Source organism: Sorex araneus, chromosome 6, assembly GCF_027595985.1.
Source record: "Sorex araneus isolate mSorAra2 chromosome 6, mSorAra2.pri, whole genome shotgun sequence".
In the NCBI taxonomy this organism is placed as follows: Eukaryota; Metazoa; Chordata; class Mammalia; order Eulipotyphla; family Soricidae; genus Sorex; species Sorex araneus.
The window spans coordinates 23,187,538-23,215,205 of record NC_073307.1 but is presented as its reverse complement, the minus strand read 5'-3'; the positions used below and the strand labels follow the sequence as shown (position 1 = coordinate 23,215,205).

General features: G+C 43.5%; 1 protein-coding gene across 3 annotated transcripts; it reads right to left on the bottom strand.

The window, feature by feature from the left end:
* Positions 1-630: 630 nt before the first annotated feature.
* Positions 631-27,580, bottom strand: BRD8 (bromodomain containing 8). 3 transcript variants are annotated; one of them, XM_004609893.2, is made up of 22 exons: positions 27,281-27,576; positions 24,209-24,305; positions 15,193-15,262; positions 14,340-14,389; positions 14,014-14,136; positions 13,655-13,735; positions 13,218-13,282; positions 11,642-11,778; positions 10,921-11,139; positions 10,404-10,548; positions 8,875-9,084; positions 8,183-8,463; positions 7,398-7,847; positions 7,032-7,125; positions 6,790-6,836; positions 5,812-6,026; positions 5,554-5,646; positions 5,307-5,375; positions 4,589-4,766; positions 3,191-3,295; positions 2,715-2,759; positions 631-984 (listed from the first exon to the last, which is right to left on the bottom strand). In XM_004609893.2, exons 1-22 carry the CDS (start codon positions 27,297-27,299, stop codon positions 925-927), a joined length of 2,853 nt encoding a protein of 950 aa, XP_004609950.1. In that variant the 5' UTR covers positions 27,300-27,576; the 3' UTR covers positions 631-924. The 3 variants fall into 3 exon arrangements, 2 of the variants coding, with proteins under 2 accessions (XP_004609950.1, XP_004609951.1); XM_004609894.2 differs by lacking the exon at positions 10,921-11,139 and having other exon boundaries at positions 27,281-27,575; XR_008630728.1 differs by lacking the exons at positions 631-984; positions 2,715-2,759 and adding an exon at positions 3,408-3,588 and having other exon boundaries at positions 27,281-27,580.
* Between the last annotated feature and the right edge of the window lie 88 nt (positions 27,581-27,668).

Genomic DNA, 27,668 nt, shown 5'->3' with positions numbered 1-27,668 from the left:
TCACATGAAAATTTATTAAGGGGAATTTAGTCTTCAACGTTATGAATTCTAAAACACAAGAATCCTATGCTTAGAAATAGACAAAAGGTAAAGAGAAATGTAATATCCTAGAAATCCCACCTGTAATGAAAGTATCATAGTGGGACAAATGTTCTGAAATAAAAGTGCTACTTATGATCATGCTCAATAATCATTTTTAAGCAATGCCAGAGTTCTGACAATCCCAAGTTTTTCTAGAACAAAGTCAAATAGAAAAATATGGGGCCAAAGAGATGGTGTAGTGGGTACAGCATTCGCCTTACATGTGGCCAACTCAGGTTCAATCCCTGGCACCTCACACGGTCTCTCCGAGTACCACGAGGAGTAATTTCTGAGTGCAGAGCTAGGAATAACCCGAGTATCACTGGGTGTGCCCCAAAACACAAAACAGTCCTTAATGCGCAATGCCATACATTAAAACAGTACGAATCCAACCTTACCTCGAGTTGTAATAAGTTTGTATTAGAAAACCACTTTCATATTCGCGTAAATGATGAAACAATTATACAGATGAATGACAAACTTTTTAGTCTCACACGCATAAAAAACACACAAGAAGCTAGTTTTTTTCTTTCAGTTTATTGTGTACACTCATTTCACAGGTTCCCCCCCCCCCCCTTAAAAAGTCTGTACACTTCACATGACAGTACAAACTAGCTACAATCTGCTAGCTACGTATTAGGACATTAACAGAGTCCATGATTTTTGCCCTAAAACAGGCAATTAGGCAACTCCAGCTCTCCGAGAGAGATCTTTCCAGCTTTATCACATGGCCCAGGCTCCTTCTCTTCTGTGACTTCCACTTCTGGAACTGGGCCCACAAGCCCAAGCTCCATCTTATTTGCTTCTCTTTCAGGTTCAGCTCCAAGAGGGTACTCAGAGACTTCACTTTTTCATCTTCATATCCGCTTCAATGGCACAGCGCCGCCCCCTGGTTCCCCCATCCTACATGACAGGCAGACAGAGAATGGGTGCATGAGTGTGTTGCTTAGGAGATGAGAAAATGTGCAACAAGAATATTGGGGATCTGGTTTCTTAGGGGAGAGGGGGGAAGAACCATCAGAAAAATCCAAGGAATGAGGGACATGTCTATTTTCCCACAGAGTGACTACTATCTGATAGCAATTTGTGAGGAAATACAGGACACAGTATCTGCTCCTGCCCACCACAGGGGTCAGTGGAGTTCACCCAGGGTCCCAGAGAATGACCATTAGTCATCCCACCCAGGACGCAAACCACGTGTAAGAGGGGGAAGAATAAAGAAAGGTGGGAGAGTGAGAAAGGTCAATGAAGAGATTCTTGGCTAACATACCTGTCCAGCTGTAGGTCCCTATAAGAAAGGCCTTTCCTTCAGACTGACCCTGGCACTAGTTCCCTAGCACCTCCTGACAGCTGTTTTCCATGAGATCAGGACAATCAGAAGGCGTCTTTCCATCTGCTGTTCTCTCCCTGTAGCCCAGAGCTCCTTCCTCTTGCATTACTTTGCTGTCTTCAATAGATAAAAGATCCTATTAACCAGCCTTGCAACAGCCAGCCTTGCTTGGGGATCCAGTCACTGTTGCAGGCCAATAAGAAAGAATGGAGATTACAGTGTTCTGTCTGTGACACAGGCTGAGGTCTAAAGGCAAGATGAACTAGTGATCACTTCTGCTGGGTCAGCCATTTTCATCTTTCATATGCAAGGCCTCTTCAAATGTTAGAATTGTGAACACAACTTGCCTCTAAGGCAACAGTCAGAATAAAAATTACGCCTTGCATGTGTGTAACACTTCGTTTTTCCAACCACTTCGTTTTTTTAAACTCACTGTATCCTCAAAACATCCCCGTGAGGTAGGCTGGATAGGCACCTCATTTTATTAGCTCTATCACACAGAGAAGAAAACAAGGAGGCAGGCAAATACTCTGCTGAGCATACAATCATTGGGTTTTCTTTTTTTTTTTTGGTGGGTAGAGGGACACACCCAGTGGTGCTCAGGGGACAAAATGGTGCCAGGGTTGAGGCTCCCACATGCAAAGCATGTCCAGTCCTAAAAGCTAACTCCCTGACCCCAGTATCACTATTCTATCCTGATGGCCCCCTTCAATATACATCATGTCTCAAGTCCTCATAATAAACAACAAAATGAGAGATTTCTTTAATTCATAAAGGAAAAGAATACAAGTCCTTTGATTAGTTTTACTAAGTCTTACTAAACTTAACTCTAAGGTGCCACTGTAGACAGTCACTGATAGTGGGATCTTTAAGTTTTACTCAGTATTTGTGTACCAAGCATCACTCTTGCAATTTAGTATTAGAAGAGGAAAAACCTGTACACTAAGCATATAATATGAGGAACACTTTCAAAGTAAGCTACAGTAGATACTGATCTTAACAATCTTGTATTTATAATAAATGGCAAAAGATGGGAGTCAAAACTGAGCAGGTATATCCTAGAACCTTACCAAGAATACCTCATTTCAGCCCAGTCATCTCACAAATATTCCCTAACCAAACCCCACACGCACACAAAAGCAGAAAGAACAGGAATGCAGGAGAGTTTCTTACTCAATGACCTGCATAAACAGAAGTTCAAGACATTGCCAGGCTCTGCATGCTGATTTCCTTCTGCCACCCACCCCCAGCAGGAGCTGAGAATCTGTGGCAACACCACCCCTTGCAGCCATTCAATACTTACAAAGAGAGAGAGAAGGAAGGCAGGAGAGCCCATGGGGACACTGTCCTGTTAGAGGACAAACAAACACTGATCAGGTTCCACGGAAACTCTTAGCGACAAGCACCCCAAACCTCAGGACAGAGACAAGCACCACACACAAAGACAAAATTTTAAAACTCAAGAAAACAAGAAGAAAAGAGATCCAAAAGCAATTTGGCAATTATGCTGCTGCAAATAGGAACTGATGGTCCCCAATTGCTTGAAGCTATTTCCCCCACCTTGCAAGCACTCTCCCAGAGTAATTAATAATTCACTCACTCACAATTTCTCCCATTTGACTTCTATGTTCAGATGGGAGCAAATGACTACCATTCTAAGATCTATGTCTGTACACTACTAGGATCTAGAAGCCTGGGAACACTAAGCAATAATGTAAGATTCCATGGATGCTTCAGACTTCTAGCACTGACACATACGCTCTTTCTTGGTCTCCTCACCTTCTCTGAAGCATCCTGTTTGCGGGTAGAATCTCTCCCTCGAAGACTTTTAGCACTTATCCCAGACTCAGATGTTTGCATAATCAACTGTGTGGCCAGGAATTGCTGTAGGGAGAAGAAATAGGGTTGGCCCTAGAAACTTGATCCAACAGGGAAAATTTAACTTGGAGGGTGGGGGTAAGGGAGGGAGGTGGGGCCGAAGGAGATTGGGCCATACCTGGCTGTGCTCAGGGCTTACTCCTGGCTCTGTGCTCAGGGATCACTACTGGCGATGCTTGGAGAACTATATGCAGTGCCGGAGATGGAACTGGGGTCTGCTGCAAGGCCAGCGCCTCACCCCTGTACTATCTCTCCGGCCCGGAAAATTTAACTTTTAGAGAGCTTTGTATAGTACCCTGCTGTAAACAGAATTCAAATACTTCCTGACGCAGAAGTTTGGCATGAGATTTTGGGGGAGGAAGGGCTTTGGGGAAAACACCTAGTAGTACTCAGGCTGCTATTTGTATTTCAGTGCTCGCTCCTGCTGGTGCTTGGAGGACCATGCAATGCCAGGGATGAGCTTAGGCCTCTGGCATGCAAAGCATGCACTATATCCATCAACTTATCTCCCTGGCCTGCTCATATGAAATTAAAACTCTACTGTACATTCTACAGAACTTGAAAAGGTTCAGTGGCCCTAACTTTTCTTGGATATAATGTAGATTATACAATAGGAACAAAATCTCAATGTTCAAATGCGAAAGAATGAAACTGGACAAAGCAAAGATCATTAACTTGAAATCTGCAACGACAGACAACATTTCTTCAAGTTTGAAGATATTTTTTCAATATCCCAAAAGATACCAGATTATACGTAACTACAGGTTAGAAGATTATTGATGAAGAAAGGGAAGAAAAACAACTATTAACTATTTGCTAACTGACTACTCAGTACATAACGTAATTTAAAAAAACACACACATGTATATATACTATTTTATAAAAGTTTTATTTAAGTTTCAGGGAACTGAAATTATCTGCCCACAAAAGGTAGAATATTATCTCACAACTCTAAAATCAACATATGAAAACCAACATGAATCAGTTAAGAACAAACTTCTGGACCAGAGAGAGCTCTCAATGGGCTGGAGCACATACTCTGCATGCAGGAGGCCCAGGTTTTATACCTGGCACTGAATGGTCCCCGAGCACTGAGCTGAGAGTAGCACTGAGCACCACTGGGTGTGGCCCAAAACCCATGACCCCCCCACCAACCCAAAGAAAAAATTCTATGATCTTTTGTCCCTAATGGTTATTCCAAGTAAAATACACAGCACCCCTTCCTAGTATCAATATGAATTCCTCCCTTGAGGCTTTTCCACTTCATCCTTGCTAAAACATTAAGGATCTTCAAAATACCTGGATCTGCTCCAAGACATCTCGCTGCATCTCTACTGCCATATGATAGACATCATGGTCTGAGCTATTATACATTACAGCATTCTGGAACATCAGCATAATGTCACGCTGAAATTCAGCTGTACTGCGGATTAGTCCATTTTCAATGTTTTTCTTAATAGTTGATAAATCCATAGGCCTAAAGAGAACAGGAGTAAATGGCAGTTGGAGGGGGAGGAGGAGCCAACTGAATATATAATTACTATAAAGACCTTTTCATCCACACCCCTTAGGTATCAGCTGCCAAGACTCCAATACTAATACCTCTATCTCAAATAAGAACTGAAAAAACAAAGCCTGTCCACAGAAAAGCACCAAGAAAGTAAAAAAGCAGGAAAGTTGTTTATTTGGGGTGGTGGGGCTCCACAGTGGTGTTGGGGAAAACCAGAGTTAAAAAAATGCAGCACTCAGGAGGCTGTACAATTGTCTGGAATCAAACCCTGAGCCCTGTGCACGTCAGGTATGTACTCTAGTCCTTTGAGCTATCTCCCTGACCCTAGAAAGTAAAAAATTCTTTTAGACTACCACTGGCAATCCGGTTAAATGGAACTGATCAGTTTAATACTAAGTCCCGCTTACTCACATCAGAAAAAGCTATTTTTGTCTAAAGCCAAAATCTACCCAATCTAGCCACTTTATTATCCAGGCAAGTCGGAACACTAAACTGATCGTGCTTTACCTCTGCACAATGCTGTGGTAACCAGGTGCTATGTCATCTGTAACAGGCTGCAGGAAGACATTGGCATACCTGTACAAAAAAAGGTACAATTATGACCAAAAGCACATATAACCTGGGACTTGCTATAAGGAGCCGAAGGCTCTGAGAGCCAATTAACACTGAAGACCCACATAAGGCTACCCAAGACTCTTCCTTAGACATCAACAAGGATGAACAGGAGTGTTCTGGACTGGTGACGTCTACTCACCTATGATTGGCTGCTGCTCTCCATACAAGCATGATAGCTTTCTTCCAGATTTTCTGTGCCTGTATAGCTTCTTGATCTTCGCTACAGACAGAACTAAAATAAAGGCAAAAATTCCCACGAAGCATTAAAACAACAACGACGAAACTAATTCTTTCTTGTTAACTGCATGTTTTAGGTCAGAAAAAGATACTTAAAAAAATACATGAAAGAACCTTTCTAAGTTCTCTGCTTTGAATTCAAAGAATTTCAGATACTTACAACTGTGAAGAAGCAGGGCTGCTGGGGATGGAGTCTGCCAGAGTATGTGATTGTAGTGTAGCATTGTGTATGCTAAAGCCGTCGTCACTCTCGCTCACAGGGGGTTCATTATCCATTTCTGACAAATAGCCTTCTCCTTGATCTTCTTCTTTCGGTTCCTCGAGGCTGGCAGCTTCACTGACTCCATCTTCCTCCTCATCCTCACCTGGGGTATCCTTAGACACAGTGTGCTCAGTTAACAAATGCAAGCAAAGCTATCCAGCTAATTATTATTAAACATAATCTACATTTTGGGTTAGATCAGTTCTTGCAATCAGCCTCATACTACTTCCTAACTGAGCCCTCTATCACTTAGACTCTCATCTACTTATAGAAGCTAACCAATAAAATAATTTAGTACCTGGACAAGAGTAAGACCCAGGATCTTTTTTTAAAAGAAAGAAAAAAAAAAAGCTACTTACTTAAGACTAAGCTAAGAGGCGTTCCTTCTTTCCCCTTGCTCTTGTGAGGAACTCTGACCCTGGGTATAAAGTTATCAAAAATAGTTTTTACTTTGCATCTCATCTGATGGAGCAAGCTCACATCATTACTTTAAGACTACTGGTTACTAGTGCATATGTCATTCTAAAAAAGAGGACTAAAAATTATTTTCTCTGAATACTGTAATAAATAATCACATTTCTGATGTCCTCTCTGTCCTGGTACCCCTAATTCACTCTATCACACTGGGTGTATCAAAGCTTCTTTGTACATTGTAAAAAAAGCTTTGTATAAAAGCCATAAATACTCTCAAATGGGAAGTACATGCTGCCATAGTATTCCTACTAAAACTGAATGTCCACTGCAGCTTTTCCCCATGCAACTCCTTAATCAGTCTCATCTCAAAATAAAGATGCAGGGTACTAAAATTCACTAAAAAGGTGGTACTATAGGGAATCTAGTCACACAGCAAGAGGAATAAAGAAAAGTCTGAAATACCTTTATCTGGCTTCCAAAAATAGTCCCTGATTCTTCTTTCAATGAGTCTGCAGAGGAGAGAAAGACTACCTGAAGATTTTTCCACCTTAGCCTTCCCCTTCCTATGGACAACAATTCCCTGCAGCTCTCCTTTCCATGCTGACCTACACTAGCTCCTCAACTTGCCCACAACCCACAATCCCTTAGAAACCAAGTATATGATTTCAAGTTAAGAGTACATATTTGCTTGCCGGATTATTTACCTGACATTTCAAACTTGTGCTGAGTTTCTGTCTCTAATGAATCTTCAATGGGATTTGAACCATGTGATGAAGACAAAATGCTTTCAGGGGACGCCTGAAGATCAAAAAGAATACTGTAATAAATACTGGTATATCACTATAGCATACATTTTATTCTTTAATAATAAAACCATAGAAGTCTTTCTACATTCACATAATATTCTAATGGTTACATAACTAGACAAAGTATGTATCCAGAATTTAGGGACTGCCTAACTTTAGTCACAAACATATCAGAAAGAAGGAATAAAGCAGGGAAAGAGCCTACACCATTACGTCTTACATAAGGAATAAATCTTCCATCCTCCCAGCCCTGATCTTAAATACCTCTGTCTTCACAGCTGCGAGCGGAATCTCATCGCCTTTCCCACTAGAAACATCTGCTTCGGCCATTTCTCCAGTTGCAGTATTTCTGGGCTCCTCATCCAAGTCCTGACTCCTGAGTTCTGGAGGCTCCATACTTGTGGTTGGAACAACTCCGGCTAGTTCAGCTCCAGAAATTCCTTGCTCTTGTTCTGTAGGTTCCATTTTGATCTCTACACTGGGCTCCCTGATGTCAACTAGTTCGTGGATTCCTTTGTTTTCTGTTTCTTCAAAGTCCAACCTTTCTTGCTTGACTGTCATCTCTGATGTGGGGAGAGGTACTGGTTTGTCCCGTTCCTGCTGGATAGAGTGCTCCCAGGGGCCAGGCAGGGACTGGGGATCATCGTTCTCTTCACAGAAGGACAGTGCTGCTTCTACGGCTGCCACATCCAGCACTTCAGGATGATCATCTACCTGTCCCATAATACATACACTAGTGAAGTCACAAAAAGAAGCCCAAGTCCCTCAATTCTGTTAGCACCAAATGAGGTGCTTCTCTCTCCATCTTCTCCATGTAGTAGAAGCAACCAATGGACAGGCATCTGTCCTGTGCAAAATAGTGACATAGTAATGGCTGGGGAGATGACAAGTATGTTAGCACCAAAGTGCTCTGGGATTATAAAGACGGAGATGGGTAGAAGTGGGAGAATTGTTTTTGTAATTCTTACTACGAGAAGCAAGGAGAGGCTGAGGAGAGAAGCCTACTCAGGACCTGTGAGAAATTCTTTTGGGTTTTTCTGAATAGTTACCTTGTCCTCAATGATGGCAATGATGTCTCCAACAGTCTCGAAGTCCAGCTCTTCACCTGTGTAAGACACAGCAATATCCATTTTCTCAGCCAGATCTAAATCTTCTTTCCCATCTATGCTGGGAGCCTTGGATCCTCCGGGGGCTTCTGTTACCCCCGATCGGAAACACTCTTCTTTGATAGAATTGATGATCATGGAAATTTCACTGCTATCCATGGAAACAGTCACAGTATGTGGATCCCCAACAGCCTCCATGGGAACACAGGTGTCAGGTTGACTCACTACATAACAGGAGAAGAAAATTTATTTGGTGTCAAATAACAGTCTAGAGATTATACTAAGGCTGCAGACAAATGTCAAGTATTCCTAAGAATGCCTATGTTTAAGTCTGAAAGTTATCTTCTATCTGCTTGCATTTTTCTCCCCAGCTTATCTAGAAAGGTAGAAACACATTCTTAAACCCATTCATATGCACACTTGCCCTTTCCCCTTTAGAACATAAGATGTCCACCCACCACTTCTCAAATCTTTGGTTTTCTAAGAATAAACCAGGCACACGTCCATGGAGAATAGAAGCATTTGAACTGGGAGCTCAACAGCACCAAGATGCTATTGGGCCAACTAACTCTAACTGAAGTTTAAAGTGAAATCTGGGACCTAGTGGCTGCTCAGGGCGTGGGTCAGGGACGCACCTGGAGCTACACTCTCAGAAGTGGAGACAGCCGAAGCAGAGGACGGTGCTGGCAGCGCAGGCATCATGACAATGGTAGCCTGGGACACAGACTCTACAGGGGGTGGCACAAGTTTAACTGGAGGCTCACTGGCAACAGTAGTGAAGGAAGCAAGAGGTGTGGTGAACTGTGTAGGACCAGCTTCTAAAAGCCGGGAAAGAGTGGGAGCACCTAACAAAGAGGTACACAAAATGAGGTAAGAAGAAAGCACATGAATAAGAAGCAATAGCCATTTTAAGACTCAAACAAGAAAATCTTCAAGTCTCAACAAAGGATGAAAGCAACTCCTATGTTGCATAAGCCTATAAACTTAAGTTATTCTCAACTGTAAAATCTTTTGTGAAGTTAGAAATGTTCCAAAGTACTTTAAAACATGACATTTATGGGGGAAAAATGGGTGGTACTTTTTCTCAAAAGGAAATTAAACAGTAACTACAGCAACAAAAACCTGACCCCAAAGTAGTGCAAATAAATCCTGCTTATATGTTAAGCATGCTACAAACCACCCATATTCAACACCATCTAAATCTCAATATTTAAAGTTCGCTTGTTTGGGTAAAGGTTATTTTTACTTTACATTTTCTACCTCATTTAATTCCTATTAGATCCATGTGAAATATGCAGCACTGTAGCACTGCACTACAGTCCCGTTATTCATCGATTTGCTCGAGTGGGCACCAGTAACGTCTCCACTGTAAGATTTGTTGTTACTGTTTCTGGCATATCAAATACGCCATGGGGAGCTTGCCAGGCTCTGCCATGCAGGCGGGATACTCTCGGTAGCTTATCAGGCTCTCCGAGAGGGACGGAGGAATAGAACCCGGGTCGGCTGCATGCAAGGCAAATGCCCTACTCGCTGGTGAAATATGTATTACAACTAATAAACAAAAAAATTAATGGAAGCTCCAAAGTTATGGGGGCTGGAGTGATAATAGAGTGTGCCGGGTGCTTGCCTTGCACACGGCAGGACCGGGTTTGTGCTCCAGTATTCCATATTGTTGTCCCCCCAGTCTTGCCAGGAGTCAGGAGTAAGCACGGAGCACGGCTGGGCATGCCCCTCCACCCCCAAAAAGGAAAAAAACAGTTATGTAATATACCCCAAGGTTATAATCTTATAAAAAGTGTGAAATACAATTCTCCAGTTTCAACTCTTACTTCTCTATTCTCTAATGTTATTTCTAGCACCCTTCTGGGATCTCCGAGTTCCAAAGAAGCAGTTTTACTATCAGATTCACCATTCCTTTCATAAATGTCTATGTCATGATATCAGCATTCTGAAGATGGATCGGATTTACAATTTGTTTTTACGTGGTTTTATAAACTACTAGTTGTATATATTTAGCTTTACTACGGGGTTTTACAAGTAGCACCAAGCCTGCACTCTAAATGTAGGGCTGACAGCTGCTTAGTAACGATGGCTAGACCAAAGGCAGTCGATGCCAAATTCAAGATCTTGGAAATAAAGTAGATCATGGAAAAGGGTGACTTACCTGAGGCAGCAGGGGAGGCTGCAACTGTGTTGGGTGTTTGCTGCATCTCCCCACCATGTATCATGGGAAGGACCCCGCCTACCTCTAGGAGGACACCTGTACTGTTCAGGTGACCAGAAGCCACAGCCATTTCACTTTCATTGACCTACCAGGGAAGAACAAAGGTGAAGGCTACACTCAAGCTTTCCTTTGCTACCAGTTCCCAAAAAAGCTCCAGCAGTTGACCAAACTTCATGAGACTAAAAGTTAATTAGAATATTTTCAGACCCAAGGGAAGCTAATTTCAAAATTTATTTGACAAGGGTTCTTCAGAGAAGAGAACCAAAAATAATTATGGTTCAGATACCTCGGTACCCAAGGATACTGTATTTTTTGTTTTGTTGTGTTTTAAATTAACATTAGGAGATCTCTTTCTCTTTTGAATTTTGTTTCTCCCATGTCATATTTGAGGTCCCAGGTACTCCCTTCCAAGTACTAAATCACCACAGCTCTCAAACACCCACAGAAGTCTCCATACCAGTCTGGGGCTAGTAGGCAGGAGGCTGCCCTTCTTCAAGAGCTCTGACAGCAGAGGGGAGGGGGGTGGAGTTGCTTTCTGTCCAAGCATCTTTTTCTGGGGTGAATCATCTGTTACTGGGGTCATGGGGGCTTCTAAGGGTGCAGAGCCTGGAGGAAGGGTGTCAGGAATCCCAGGAAACGAGGTGACTGGGGTACTCGGCAAAGTCCCAGGGGTTACCTAAGAGACAACAGAGAACCTTTATCTGACTTCTCAAACTCTGGAAGGGTCCTAAGAATCTGGGTGGGTTAGTGTGTCTAACTATTACTTTATTAGTGCTGAGAGGAACTGTCCTAAAGCCCTCTACTCTTCTATTCAGCCATACTGTTATTCATAATTATTTCTTTCACCCACGCAAACCCACAATGACCCCACCATTCCACTCAACCAGCCTTTTAGAAACTCCTTACCCACTATTATTGTATTTATAAGAAAGTTGTTCCTTCATCAGGAATTTTATAAGTCTAGTACACCTAAATACTTGCTTAAATCTCTCAAAATGTCAAAAGCCTATTTTAGGGGTCCATCCTTATCTTAGAACACAGACATGGAAATTAAATCCTGAGCATTCAGACCAAAAGAGGAAGTGCCTCTAGGCCAAAGTGCTTTCCTCATCATTCAGCTTTCTGCTGGGCTTGCTGTCCCTTTGCTGATCAATTCATGTGTATGGAAACACACTCACCCCAGATGTGGTCTCTTCCATAGTGGTTGTAGCCAAGTCCCCAAGTGTATAATCACCTCCTGGGGAGGCAGAATCTATAGGTGAGCGAACCATCACAGTGGGTAACCTTCGAGGGGGTGTTTTTACTGCTTGACGAGCTAGAACATAAAACAAAGTCTTCAAGATTCAATAAACCAGACAATACTCTGGTATTATGATATAGGGCAAATAAGAATGTTACAACTTTTTGTGCCACACCCATAGATGCTCAGGGATTGCTCCTGGCTCAATGTTCAGGGATCATTCCTGAGACATGTAGGGGACCACATTGGGTGCTAGGGATCGAACAAGTCTCCAATCTGCTACACTACTGCTCCAGACCCAAGGATGGTATGATTCAAAAGCATTATGAGTTTGGGTTAGAAATAGAAAATTTTTCGAGTGGGAGAGATATTAACAGTGAGTAGGATGCTTCTGCTACATGCGTCCAATTTAAGTTTGATCCCTGGTATCCACACACATGGACACATGGTCCCCCAAGCCCTTGCAGGAGTATGTCCTAAGAAATGCCAGGTGCCCGAAACAAAAATAAAGTCCCCTTGTTCCCGCCCCCCAAACTCTAATAGTCTAGGAGAGAGGTTTTTCTTCTGGGATGGGAGTACGGAAGGGGTGGGAGGAAAGAGATTTTGTGCCACAACTGGTGGTGCTCAGGGACCACACATAGTGCCAGGAATCAAGCCTGGGCTGGCTGTATCTGATTACCTTTAGTGCCTTTACTGCTGTACTATGTCTCCAGCCCAGAAGACAGGTACTTTATTATTTATTAGCAGTCCAGGGGATTGCCCACACCCATACCCAGTGATGCTCAGGTGTTACTCCTGGCTCTGCACTAAGAAATCACTCCTGGCAGTGCTCAGGAGACTATATGGGATGTTAGGGATTGAACTCAGGACAGCCATGTGTAAAGCCAATGCTCTACCCATGGTACTCTCTGCCACCGTCCCATCCCCCACAACCCCAGGCATTTTTCTTTGGAGGGCTTTTGAGAGGGGGAAGGGGGAGAGGCGAGGGAGAAGGGGGAGAGAGGACACTAGGATAATAACTGCTCAAGCTCTCCATGTATTGGGAGTTAAATGTTTTTATATGCCACTAACTTCTGAAACCTTAATTATGTTCAGTGTCTTTTTTTCCTTTTTCTTTTTGGGTCACACCCAGCAAAGCACAGGGGTTATTCCTGGCTCACGCACTCAGGAATTACTCCTGGTGGTGCTGGGGGACCATATGGGATGCTGGGAATCGAACCCAGATTGGCTGCATGCAAGGCAAACACCCTACCCGCTGTGCTATCACTCCAGACCCTGTTCAGTGTCTTTATTTAGTAAGTCTGTGTGTTCTGCATGGACACAAGGACTAATAAGATATGACCATAGCTCATTTTCTAAAAGCTTCTTCCTGGACATAATTTTTTTCATTCTAATAAAAGAGAAGGCAGAGCAAGTAATTCAAATACTGAAATCAGTGGATTCCAGGTTACAAGTAATTTTAAATTCTCTTCAGCATGGAGCACTGCTATACCAAGATACTAGATTCACCTTACCCTGATAGGCAGCATCTGTAGCCTTCCTCTTAACTTCAGCTTCCTCTTCTTCCAATTTCTTTTTCCTATAAAGGGAATTAGGAGTTCTAGTCAAAGGAAAGTTTCCACTAAGTTAGCTTTTTCTGAAAGCCTAAGCAGAGATATTTACCAACCAAATAAGAAATTTTAACGTACTGCTTAACCCAAACTAGTTGGGTTTACCCAAACTAGAGCTACTTATAAGCTGGAACTAAGTTGCGCTCTCTCACTGAAATGGTCCATTCATATTGCCTTCCAAAAGATTCAGTGCCACCCCACCCCACCAAGTGACATGCAACCTTGCAACTTTCTTCAACAACAATCTCTCAATTTTAAAGGGAACGTGATGAAGTAACTAAGTCACATTTCTCAAGGGAAGAGTGTAAGGGAGAGGAGTATAAATGAACAATATAACCCACATTGCAATGTCACTGCAAAGTTCATCCAGTCTACTGTCCATGTGCCCAGCCTGAATTAATTCTGCATCTCTTTTCAGTCGTCTGTAGGGAAAAAGAAAGGTAGGTAAATAGCTTTTTTGATTTTCTCTTTTCCTTTTTAAAAAATAGGGCTCACATTAGACAATGCTGGGACCAGAGGTGCTGGTTTGAGGAGGAGAGGTAGGTAACCGCTCAGAATTACACTGAGCAGTGTGCTTGGGGACCAGGAGTTTCTGGAGTGAAATTCAGAGACTCACACACACTAGGCCATGTGTCAGCCTTCTGAGCTCTGACCACTATCCTGTGTCACTCCTTTTGTTGACATGCTTTCTGACAAGTACCTGTATTTTTCCTGGGTTTCCTTTATCACTTTCTTTAGTTCTTCAACTCGTTCAGCAGTCAGTTTCCGGACAATAACATCTTCAACAGTTTCTACCACTTCTCCTTTTTCGCCTCGTTTCCGTCTGTGGAAAATAAGAACCACACACCTGAATGTGAGAGCTTTTTATTCCCATTCCCACTTTCAAGTCTTCTCTACCACCTAATCATAGATAACTTCCGCTATACTCTTATCACCTAGTAATACAAATTAGCTATAAACCAGACTTAATCAGTATTAATACTTTCTACTACAAAGGTTTAACTTAAGCGCTTATATTGTACTCACTTTGGGGTTTCAGTGGTCTCTAGAAGTTCTGAGTACTGGGAAGCACAATGCTATGAAAAAATATGAAAATAAAAGAGAAATTATAAAAGGAAAGACCTATCAATGTTTCAGTTTAGGGGAAAAAAAAAGCTGTATCCAAAATGAGTTTCTAAGACAAATTAATTGTATCAAATCAGGTTCAAAAATCTTTGCTTGGAGTTCATGTATTATAAGAAGAACCTAATGTCCAGTATGGAGTACTTACCATATTTACGGGTCCTTACCATATGTCAGACACCATGATAAATGCTTTTCAAATATTACTCTGAACTGTATCTTTACAATTGGAAGGAGGGGTTGTATGTGGTGCCAGATACAAAACTTAAGGCCCTATCTCCCTGGTCCTTGTGGCCCCAAGTTTAATTTATTCATTTTGGTTTGGGGGCTACAGCCAGCAGTGCTAGGGTCACAACTGCTTGTCAGCCAAGGGGTGCTGGGATCTCTGGAGCCTAGCATGCCTGCATGTACTGCAGCCCTTTGAGCTACCCCTCTGGATCTTGTGGTCCAAGGTTTTAGATCAGAGTCCTACCGAGCCTACATGTGTCTAACTCTAAAGGAAACGCTCTTACATGTTCTGCTCCCCTGATAAGAACAGCTATTAATACAAATACATATGTAAGACTTGTGAACAGTAAGAAAAAGAAAAGGTGAAGGGGACCCAAACATTCTCTTTACAGTAGAATTTCCTCTCTTCTCTCTCTTCCAAAGCATGAATGCGCTGTGACTAAAGAGCAAAGCCTGGAATGGAACAGACTTCACATCTCAAAACTGACTTCACAGACTTTGACCAAAGAGCACTTTCTTGAGAACTTACTTTTTGAGAAAACCAGTCTGGAGGGCGGCCAGGTTCTGCGAAGGGTTTGATTGCTCGGCTAACTGACACCCTACAAAATGGAAAAAGCCTCATTATAGACCAAATTTTAAAAAGAGAAAAAGTTCAAATTAAAGGTTTAGAGTACCACTTTGGAATATAAAAACTGTCATTTGGGAAATATTCTGGAATATCTTAAATATTTCATTCTTGATAGAATCCAAGTCTTTCTGTATTCCCTTTTATAGGACTGTGGAGGAAAAAGTTGGAAAAGCTAACTCAGTAGCAGTAGTACATTGTTGAAATGTCTTTTTTTTCCCCTTTGGGTCAAACCAGGTGATGCACAGTGGTTAATCCTGGCTGAGATCAGGAATTACTCCTGGAGGTGCTCAGGGGATCGTATGGGATGCTGGGAATCGAACCCGGCTTGCCGAATGCAAGGCCAACACCCTACCCACCGTGCTATTACTTTAACCCCACTGAAATATCTTAAAATATAGAAAATTACACAATTATTTAAATAATTTAAAATACGAGTGCCATGTGGAAGTGAGTAGACTATGTGACAGGATGGCGACATTGGGACAGGATGAAAAAATAAACCAACTATATTTTTAAATGATTGGATTTTGCTCCCCATTACAATGGACCCACATCTAGTTCCTGGGTCTCTACTCGCTGGCCACCCTACCAGGTGAGATTAATTCCAGCCTCCATATCTGACCCCCACCACCTCAATAGGCCCACACTCACTGTTCCTCAATGCTAATTTCAAACTGTTCACAGTTATACTTCTTGCTATCACTGTGTGAAGATGGGCAGAGCAGGAAAAGAGCAATTCCTGGCCTAATTCTTCAGAGTTCTAGAGAGGGCGAACTACTAAGACTGACCCGCAGCACAGCAAACCCAATTTGAAAAATGCACAGAAGCCCAATGAGTTCAATGAGGAGTTTACTGAGTAAAAACAAACTACATAGAAGGCTCTACCAGTACCAACCAGCTAGTAAATCCTAAGCCTTAGCGATACCACTGTTAGGATGTGAGTTCAAAGAAATTATGGCACAGGTAGTCAGTAAAGCAAAAGAAAACATGAGAGTAGAAATGAGAAAAGTACAAGCAGAAATTAAGAGTATGGCAGGTGTTATTTTTAAAAAATCAATAGAAGTCTGAGCAGCTGAATAACAGCAGCTAAAGAAAAGACTGATGTGCTCCAAGATGAGATGGAGAAAACATACAGGAAAAAAAGGTGGAGAAATCTGAAAAAACAAAACAAAACAAACACAAAACAAAAGACCAGAGAACTAAAGAATGAGCTCAAGAGAAACAATGTAAGAACTATCTGGGTCCGCCCTCCTTGCTAAACCCCCACTAACTACTTTCGGCACTAGCAGCTTCTTGCAATAATGTCTCTAGACTGTGAACTAAGCTACTGCCCCACGCCGCTCCAAGAGGTTAAAGGTTTTTCTCTCTCGGCTTTTCCTTTCCCTGGCAGCGGCGTGGCGACCACCATCTTTTAAGGCCCACTAAACAGAGGTACTAGCTTGCAATGATGCGACTCCTGGCAGAAATTTCTCTGGACTTGGTTACTAAAATACCAGAACTGCGCGACCTCATATGCTCTTCATTCTCAGCAACAGAAAACAAATTATCAAATGCTGCCTCTTTGGCAGGTCTGATTGTTGAGAGAAAATTCCAAATAATAATAGTGAGTTGAAATATTGAATGCTATCAAAGAGAAAGTAAAGTGAAAATCATCAGCCACACAGGCGGGGGGTAGGGAGGTGGGATGGGAGGTATACTGGGGTTCTTGGTGGTGGAACATGTGCACGGGTGAAGGGATGGGTGTTTGATCATTGTATGACTGAGACTTAAGCCTAAAAGCTTTGTAACTTTTCACAATGATTCAATAAAAAATAAGAAAAAAAAAAACAAAAAACTATCAGAGTCCCTGAAGAACAGAAAGGCAAATTCAATGAAGAAACAATAGTTAATGAAATCATTAATAAGAATTTTCTAGAGTTGGGCTAGAAAGTAGTACAGCAGATAGGGTGCTTGCCTTGCACATTGCTGACCCAGGTTTGAGCCCAGGCACCAGGTATGATCCCCTAAACCCAGCCAGGAGTGATCCCTGAGTACACAGCCACGGGTAAGCCCTGAATACCACACCATGTAACTCCCAAACAAACAAAAACCAATTCTCAAGAGTTAAGGAATACAGCCACCAAGATCTAAGAGGTCCAAAGGATCCCAGCAAAAATACTCAAAAAAAAAAAAAAAAAAAAAAAAAAAAAAGGCAAACTCTAAGACACCTTATGCTCAGAATATAAGAATGACAAGATTCCAGATAAGAGACAGAATACTGAAAGCAGCATGATCAAAAACGAAACATACAAAGTGAAGCCTACAAGTCTTACAGCTAATCTATTAAATAATAGGAGAGAATGGGGGTATACAGTCCTTAATGAAATAAACATGTCATAGAATTCTCTATCCAGGGGCCAGAGCAACAGTACAGTGGGAAGGGGGTTACAACTCAGCAATCACTCCTGGTGGGGCTCAGGTGACCCTCTACTAGGTGCTGGGAATTGAACCCAAGTTAGCTGCATTTAAGACAAGCACCCTGCCTGCTTGTATTCTCTTCAGTCCAAGATGAGGGTTAACAGTCTGCAACCTTCAAACAATACAAGTTACTAAGAGATCATCAATGCTCCAGAAACTATGAGGGCAGCTGCACATTTCCCTAAGACAGTCTACCAAGACAGCAAGTCAGACTTGCTTTCAGCTAGCATATCAACAAACCATGATACTACTACTGTACTCAGGGGACCATATTGGTGCTGTGGACCTAAACTGGGTCGTACACATACAAGGCAAGCACTTTACCCACTGGACTCTGAGACCCCGATATTGTCATTTTTTTTTTTATCATAGACTGACATGAAGACTCAATTAGCAGTCAGCATATCTTTGTGAACAGAAAAATAATAACTCAGAAAGTAAACACAACTTAAAATTTTTGAAGGCTGGAGACACCTCAACAGGTTAAGAATGCGTGTTTTGCCCACAAAGGCTAGGGTTCAATCCCCAGCACAAATACAGTCCCCTAAGTACCATCAGGAACAACCCTTAGCACTGAGACTAGAGTAGTCCCTGTGTACCAGATGGTATGGCACAAACACAAAACAAAAACTTCCTTCTTGTGATACTTAAGATTTTTGTAAGAATGTTAAAATGTAAAAAGCATAAGCCTCAGGGAGAAGGAGATAACTCAAATGGCTAGTATTCATGCTTTGCACTTAGGAGATCCAGATTTGGTACCAACACCTCTGGGGCAATCCTTGAGCACTTAGATGAGGGTTGTCCCTGAGTACCACTGGGTGTGGCCCAAAAAGTATCTTCTATCTACTAAAAGAAAAAGTGAACCAAAAAAAGAAAAAAACTATAGATCAATAAACCATAAACATTAAAAAATACTAAAAAGGAGCTGGAGTGATAGCACAGCGGGTAGGGCGTTTGCCTTCCACGCGGCCGACCTGGGTTCAAATCCCAGCATCCCATATGGTCCCCTGAGCACTGCCAGGGGTGATTCCTGAGTGCATGAGCCAGGAGTGACCCCTGTGCATTGCTGGGTGTGACCCAAAAAGAAAAAAAAAAAACAACCTAAAAAAAGCAGATCAATAAAGTAGAATTTTATTAGCAAGTATGCAACAAGTTAAATTCAAAATGAATGATACCAAAATGGGGGCAGGGGGCCATGATGTAGATAAAATTAGTAAGAGCTCTAAACTGTGACACTACATATGGATACAATTAGTCCTGTTCTACATGGACCATCTGGGCAATAAATGGATGGAAAAGAGAGGTCTGTTTTCAACTAGTTGCCAAAAAAGGTAAAGATTTCACTGGGGAAAAGGAAATTCTGCTAGGGCACATAGAAACCAGACCCCAGTGGTCTTATATTTGACCTAACAGAATTTTTGCTGAAATTGAGAAAGAAAAGCGTTTATCATCTGCACATGTATGTTCATCGCAGCACTGTTGACAATAGCCAGAATCTGGAAAAAACTCGAATGCCCCAGAACGGATGACTGGTTGAGGAAACTTTGGTACATCTATACAATGGAATACTATGCAGCTGTTAGAAAAAAGGAGGTCAAGAATTTTGTAGTCAAGTGGATGGGCATGAAAAGTTTCATGCTGAGTGAAATGAGTCAGAAAGAGAGAGACAGACATAGAAAGATTGCACTCATCTATGGTATATAGAATAACAGAGTGGGAGACTAACACCCAAGAACTGTAGAAATAAGTACCAGGAGGTTGACTCCATGGCTTCGAGGCTGGCCTCACGTTCCGGGGAAAGGTCAACTCAGAGAAGCGATCACCAACTACATTGTAGTCGAAGGCCATGTGGGGGAAGGGAGTTGCGGGCTGAATGAGGGCTAGAGACTGAGCACAGCGGCCACTCAACACCTTTATTGCAAACCACAACAGCTAATTAGAGAGAGAAAACAGAAGGGAATGCCTTGCCACAGTGGCAGGGTGGGGTGGGGGGGAGATGGGATTGGGGAGGGTGGGAGGGACACTGGGTTTACGGGTGGTGGAGAAAGGGCACTGGTGAAGGGATGGGTTCCCAAACTTTGTATGAGGGAAGTATAAGCACAAAAGTGTATAAATCTGTAACTGTACCCTCAAAAAAAAAAATAAAATTAAATTAAATTAAATTAAAAAAAAAATTAAAAAAAAAAAAGCGTTTATCTGATAGTCTAATTTTATGAAGAATGAGGATTAATTACCTGTTTATGTGTCTCTCGTTATCTTTTCAACTCTAATATTCAACTTCCTCACTCACAAAAAAAAGTTCATGAGTAGGTGTTCAAAAGTTTAAAAGTATTTAAAAATAGACCACAATTGAAATTATAGTTTTATTTTATAATTTAATGTTCTGACACGTTAAGAATTTTTATCTATATTTTGTTTGGGCTGGAGCAATAGCACGGCGGGTAGGGCGTTTGCCTTGCACGCGGGCGACCAGGGTTTGATTCCTTCGCCCCTCTCGGAGAGCCTGGCAAGTTACTGAGAGTATCTCAACCACACGGCAAAGCCTAACAAGCTACCCGTGGCATATTCGATATGCCAAAAACAGTAACAAGTCTCACAATGGAGACGTTATTGGTGCCGCGTGAGCAAATCGACGAGCAACAATATGATAGTGATACAGTGACAATGTCTCTCTCAATTTCAGAAGGAATGTATGCATCCTAACTCTCCCATGTACTGGACCAGAATTCAGACTGGATTTTAGGTTACATTAGTACAATTATGCTTGGTTTTTGGACAAATCCAGATATTTATAAGACACCACTTTTTCCTCTTCAAATTTCATTACAATTAAAGTTTTATTTAAAATTTTAGTTTTGGGGCTACACCTGGCAGTGCTCAGGGAATCAATTGGGGTACTGGGGACAGAATCTAGATTGACTGCAGTACCTTATCGGCTGGATTCTCTCTCCTCCCGCCCCCTAGTTTTATCAATTTTTAAAAGTAGCTCTTCAGAGGCCAGAGCAATAGTACAGTGGGTAGGGTGTTTGCCTTACACACAGTCGACCTGGGTTCAAGCCCCGGTATCCCATATGATCCCCCAAGCAACACCAGAACTAATTCCTGACAGCACTGCCAGGTGTGACCCAAGAAGGGGCGGAAGGTGGAGGGAAGTAGCTCTTCAATGTTCCCAACAACAAAAACAAAAGGAATGACTAGAATCTAATGACAACTCCCTCGACTTGTACTTATTTTATTTTTTTGGTTTTTGGGTCACACCAGGCGATGCACAGGGGTTACTCCTGGCTCTGCACTCAGGAGTCACCCCTGGCGGTGCTCAGGGGACCATATGGGATGCTGGGAATTGAACCCGGGTCAGCCGCGTGCAAGGCAAACGCCCTACCCGCTGTGCTATTGCTCCAGCCGCGCTTGTACTTATTTTAAATGAAGTAAAATAGTTTTTTTTTTAATTGAAAAAATTTTAGAGAAGTGTGTGTGTGTGTGGGAGAGAGAGAGAGAGAGAGAGAGAGAGAGAGAGAGAGAGAGAGAGAGAGAGAGAGAGAGAGAGAATATGTGTTGTGAAAGAGAACACAGGCTTGAAAAACCATTCCTCAAACCAGGCTGAGTCTCATATTTGGGGCACCCCGGAGGGTAGCAGGTGAGCCCACCACCCGCCTAAATTACAGAGCCCCAGCAGCCAAACCTCCACACTCCAAATGCCACCATGCTCATGGCTGGACTCCACAGCTCGGGACAAGCCTCATGCAGGAATGAGTATATTGAAAAACTCAGAATTGCGGATTTTGTGACTGAAATCTCCAGGCACTCACAGAGTTGGGGGATGGGCTACCTCCCCCGCACACCCATGTTCTTCTGGGAACCTGGTAGTCACACCAGGGCCGTGGCCATGATCCAGAGACTCATAAATAAATCTTGAAAGAGATCAACAAGCTGTAGAGATACTTCCAGAACCCAAAAATCACCATCCAGTTAAAAATTTAATTCCAGCTATTATCACCATTCAAAATTTTAGAATTTCCGAAGTGCGTGGCCGCATATCTCAAACTCTACATTACTGATACATCAGGAGTAGCATACCACATTAGATGAAATGTAAAGTAGAAGGCAACCACTCTAAGTAAGAAAATTGTAACACCCAAGGCTCAACCTGTGACAACATGTTAGTAATCTTTTCCACAAGGGCTAATGGCTCCATGGTGAGATACAACAATCTTCACACACCTTTTTCTAAGGAAATCTTTTTTGATCATTTTCAGTGAATTATCCATAACAATAAATATAAAATAAATTATTTAGGGCCTGCTATTGGAGCAGGCTTGGGTGGTAGTTAGGAAAATCGGAAATAATGGTGGTAGGATTGGTGTTGGAATACTGAATATAATAAGCCATCATGAATACAACTTTATAAAAATGAAATTTTAAAAAAGGAAAAAGCTCTTTGGGGGCTGGAGAGACAGTACAGCAGGTAGGTATTTTCCATGCAAGCAGCCAGCCTGCTTCGATCCTCAGCACTCTATATGGTTCCACAAGCACTGCCTAGAGTGATCCTCGAGTGCAGAGGCAGGAGTATGCCCTAAACACTACTGGGTGTGGCCCAAACCAAACCACAAAGTACTCTGGGTTTATTTTTTTGGCTTTTTGGGTCACACCCAGGCAATGCACAGGGTTACTTCTGGCTCCTGCACTCAGGAGTTACTCCTGGTGGTACTGGACATATGGGATGCTGGGAACTGAACCTGGATAGGCCGTGTGCAAGGCAAACGCCTTACCCGCTATGCTATCACTCCAACCCCTCACTCTGGGTTTTTGATTATAGAACCGGAGTTACCAAGAGGAGGTGAGGAGAGCAGGGAAGAAGCAAACTAGAAAAAAAAAAAAACAAACAAGCAGGCAATTTCAAAATGTGTTTTTTGAGCCACATCTTGCTATGCTCAGAGGCTATTCCTGGTCCTATGCTAAGATATGACCCTGGCAGTGCTCAGGGGACTGTATGTGGTGTCAGGGATTTGAACTAAGGTGTTGCAGCTACAACCATATGAAAGGAAGTGTTCTATCTCCTGTACTCTCTATAGTAGCAGTATTCCCATACTTTGTGGTACTCTGGTACTACCAATACTACTTTACTATGAAGCTTTATAAATATAATAAAAAACTAAGAAAATCTATCTTGACAGAGAATGACTTAAAAAAATTGGATTCTACACTTATTAAACAAAGATCACAGTCTGAGCAAAGGTAACAGCTAACGCAGATACACTGAATTAAAATATGGAGGCCAAAAATATAGTACCAGGGTAAGATGCTGTCCTTGCACGGAGCCACCCCAGTTCAATCCTGGCACTGCATCTGGCCCGAGCACAGAGCAGAGTCTGCCATGAGCACCACCAGGAATGGACCCAAAACCAAAATACAAACACTTTGTGTTTTTGGATGACACCCACCCAGCAATGCTTGGGGAGTTGCGAGATCAGTAGTGGTTCTAGGGGATGAACTCAGGGTCCCCTCCCCCCCCCATGCCAGACATACACTCCAGCCCTCTGAGCTCTGGCTCTCTCTAGTCAAGAATATACACCTTTAGGGGGCTGGAGCAATAGCACAGCGGGTAGGGCATTTGCCTTGCATGCGGCCGACCCAGGTTCGAATCCCAGCATCCCATATAGTGAGCACCGCCAGGAGTGGTTCCTGAGTGCAGAGCCAGGAGTAACCCCTGTGCATCTCTGGATGTGACCCAAAAAGCAAAACAAAAAAAAAAACAAACAAAAAAAAAACAAACAAAAAAAACCTTTAGCCTTAATCTTGCTTACCAACCTATTTATAACTTCCTTTGTCACATTTTAATTAAAAACGTTTCAAGAGATCTATTTATAATTTCAAATAAAAAATTCTGTTTCTTCAATTTTATGAGTGATCCTAAAAGGTAAGGTGTAATTCAACCTCATGGAGATACTGAAGAAATTGGAACAACTTCATATATAATGAAGCCTTAAAATTATTCAACTAAATCAGAATTGCTTGCTTCATTTATTTTTGGATTTGGGGCAACACCCACCAGTACTCACGCTTGATTCTGGCAGTGCTGGGAAACTGCAACATAAAAGATGGAACCCAGGAGTTTAACTGGCTTGCTGGTTTTGGGTGTTTTTGTTTTTGTTTTGGTTTTGGATTTGGAGCCACACTCAGATGTGCTTAAGGTTTACTCCTGGCTCTGCACTGAGATCACTCCTGGAGGTTCTGAGGGACCAGATGAGGTGCCAGGGATGAAACCTAAGATGTACCCACTGAACTATTGCTTAGGCCAGAGCAGTAGTACAGTCTCCACTTTACTACTGCTTTGGCCCATCTTCTAAATTTCTTTCAAAAAACAATTTTGCGTCATTAAAATAAAGTTGTTTCTAAATATCCACCTGTGTAATAAAAAAAGTCCACTGAGTTACAGACCCAGGAAGCCTGTATAACTTACCAATTTTGATCTCCACTCCTCATCACAGAAGAGGCTAAGCACAGTTTCTCTCGAATAGACCATGGTTCTGTGGGGCCGGTACTCAGCAGCTTGTGTTCTGAAAAAGAGAGAAAGCTTAAAGGCAACTACTGAGGGTTGGAGAAAGAGCTTAATAGGCTTTAATACATGCTTTGCTTGTCAGAGGTACTGATTTAACACCTGATTCCATATAATCCGTAGAGCTACATGAGTTGCTAGGAGCAACCCCCTACCGCCAAGTCAGGAGTGGTTCCTAACCACCATAGAGTGTGACCTTAAAACAACAAAGATGGATTCAATCCCTCATATGAAAGTGCAAGTACATGAGACCAGAGAGTATAGCTGGCAAGGCCTTGTACACAGCCAAGTTAGGTTCAATCCCTGCACTGCATGTGGTTTTCTGTGCCCATCTAGGAATGATTCCTGAACACAGAGCCAGGAGTACGCTGGGAACACAGCTGCGTGTGGCCCCCAAACAGGGGCCAGAGCAACAAAACAGCAGGTAGGGCACTTAACTTGCAGGAGGCCAACCTAGTTAGATCTTTGGCACATGATTCTGATTGTTTCCTGAGCCCCACCCCCCGAAACTATCCCTGACTCCCTGAGTCAGGAATAACCCTTGAGCACCACCAGGTGTGGTCCAAAAACAAAAACCAAACCAAAGAAACAAAAGAAATTCAAGAACAAATTTTTTTTTTTTTGCTTTTTGGGTCACACCCAGCGATGCTCAGGGGTTACTCCTGGCTTTGCACTCAGGAATTACTCCTGGCAGTGCTTGGGGGACCATATGGGATGCCGGGGATCGAACCCGGGTCGGCCGCGTGCAAGGCAAACGCCCTACCCGCTGTGCTATCGCTCCGGCCCCTCAAGAACAAATTAACGCTATCACCAAATCTTGATTTTCAGCACCACTCGGGTGGTTCTCTAATTGCATGAGTTACTCTGAACATCTGGCAAAAGTTTTGTTTTGTTTTTTTAATTTGGTTTTGGACCACACCAGGAGTGCTCAAGAATTCCTGTGGAGGTGGTGGTGAGGGAAGGATTACGAAATACCAGGGATGGAACTGAGCCTCCAGCAGGCATGAACCCGTTGACCTACCTCCCCAGTCTCCTGCCAAAAACACAGTATCACTGTCACTGTATCACTATCATCCCATTGCTCATAGATTTGCTCAAGTGGGCACCAGTAACATCCCATTGTGAGACATGTCACTGTTTTTGGCATATCGAATACACCACCGGTAGCCTGCCAGGCTCTGCTGTGTGGGCCAGACACTCTCTGGAGCTTTCCCGGCTCTCCAAGATGGGCAGAGGAATCAAACCCAGGTCAGCCGCATGCAAGGCAAACACCCTAACCGCTGTGCTATCGCTCCAGTCCACCAAAAACACAGTACTCTCTCAAAGCAATGATTTAATTTTTTAAAAGGGGGGAGGGGGAAAGCAGAGAAAGAGTACAAGTGATAAATTAAGGGCTGGAGCAACAGCACAGCAGATAAGACGTTTTGCCTTGAACAAGGTTGACCCAGGTTCAATTCTCGGCATCCCATATGCTCCTCCAAGCACTGCCAGGAGTAATTCCTGTGTGCAGAGCCAGCAGTAACCCCTGAGTAACGCCAGAGTGACCCAAAAAGCCAAAAATAAATAAATAAATAAATACACACATTAACATATAAATAATCAATCGCTCTACATGAGGCTACATCCCAGCCGCATGTAACCAGCATTTGTGATGCCAAATTCGGGCACCATATAATGGTCCCCTAGCACTGCCAAAAGTTACCCCAGGGAACAGAAGCAGAAATAGTCCCTGAGCACTGCTGGCCAAACCCCTCCCCCAAATTGAATGCCAAGGCAGGTTATGAACACTTTAAGGGACAAGGAAATGACTTCCGGAGTCAGAGGTACTGGACAGCATTGGCTGAAGCAGTGCTTTAGCACCGTTTCTGTACCACACCTGGAGCGCAAAGGCCACAGGCAGTGCTAGGATACAACAGGGGCTTGGGCATGACATCCAGACTTATAAAATATATTCCCACCAAGCGCCCAAGCACTGAATCTTCAGGCTGTGTCCAAGGAAGTAACCCCAGCCCCCCATCCCAACGCTACGTGGGAGGTCACCCACCCAAAATTTGTCTTAAAGGGCCGAGAGTTACGTCAACAGAATTGGGGAGGGGGGGCGGGGCGCGAGGTCACATGCTTTTCTGCCTGCAGGTGGCCAGTGAAATCTCTGGCAGTACATGACCCTTCAAGCACCGGGCAGAAAGTACCCCTGTGCACGGCTCACAGGTTTATTGAAGGCTGAAAAGGTGGCTCAAATGGCTAGTGAGCATGCCCCGCAGACGCGGTAGCCCCAGTTCGATCCCCGGCACAGGTAGGAGCGACCTCCTTACCCCAGCAACGCGCGAGGGAATGAACAGTCCCCGGGCAGCTGCCAGTGGGGACCGAAAACCAGGACAAAGCAAAAACAATTCGTGATGCGCAACGACTGGGAGACACAAAAAAAATGAATCCATGACTCCAATTTAAATGCACGCACTTCCCAGGATTCCACGCGGGTGCCCCGCCCACTGCCCCGCCCCCTCCGCAAAAAATGTTATTTACTTTGCACGGCCGCCCCCGCCGTGCACCCCCTCCCATCCCAGGGAGAAATACCCGGGGACGCAATTCCCCGTGATAGAAAAAGCTCCCAATTACTTCCGAGGAGAGGGTGGGCCTCGAAGACGTCCATCAGAAAAAGATGGCTACGAACCAGCTACTAAGGCTCCCATGTTTTTGCCTGCACGTCCGAGTTTATCGAGACTTTCCCTTTCACCCCGAGGAGCTCCGCCCCCTACACAAGTAACCGTTAAACCACTTCTATCTGCCCTCCGCGGCCTCCCTGAGATTCGAGGCTCGCAGGTGGCCTCTGTGACTGTCTCGGGCTTAGCGCTGTGGAAACCCCGGGGTTTTTCAGGAAAATCAATGCTTCTACACCCCGCGCCTGTGACAAGAAACAATGGTGCCTAGTTTTCGGCTCTAGAAAGGTGAACCAGGAAAAGCGACGTCGATACTCACTGCCTGTTCCTGTCGCCATCTTGGCCCCGAAGTCTCCAGCCCCCAACGCCTAAACGACCGGAAGAGCCGGCACCCGGGGGACTCCGGGAAATAGGGCGCGGAGGCTGTTCGCGATGCCCTCTGGGAAATGTAGTTTTAGGCGAACCAGCGCCTTAACTCCGTTGTCCAGTGCGTGGCCGACGAAGAGCAGAGGATGGCGGCGGAAGCCTCAGGGTTTCCTTGGGCATTTTAGTAAAGAGCCGCCTCTGGCTCAAGAAGAGTGCCAGGCGGGGAGCACGTTCCCGACGACACACCTCCCGTCGCCCGACAGTTGGTAACCCGGACCCACTTCCAGAGTGGACGGATCAAGTCAAAGCAAACCGTCTTCCGGCCGTGCCCGCCCCCTCGG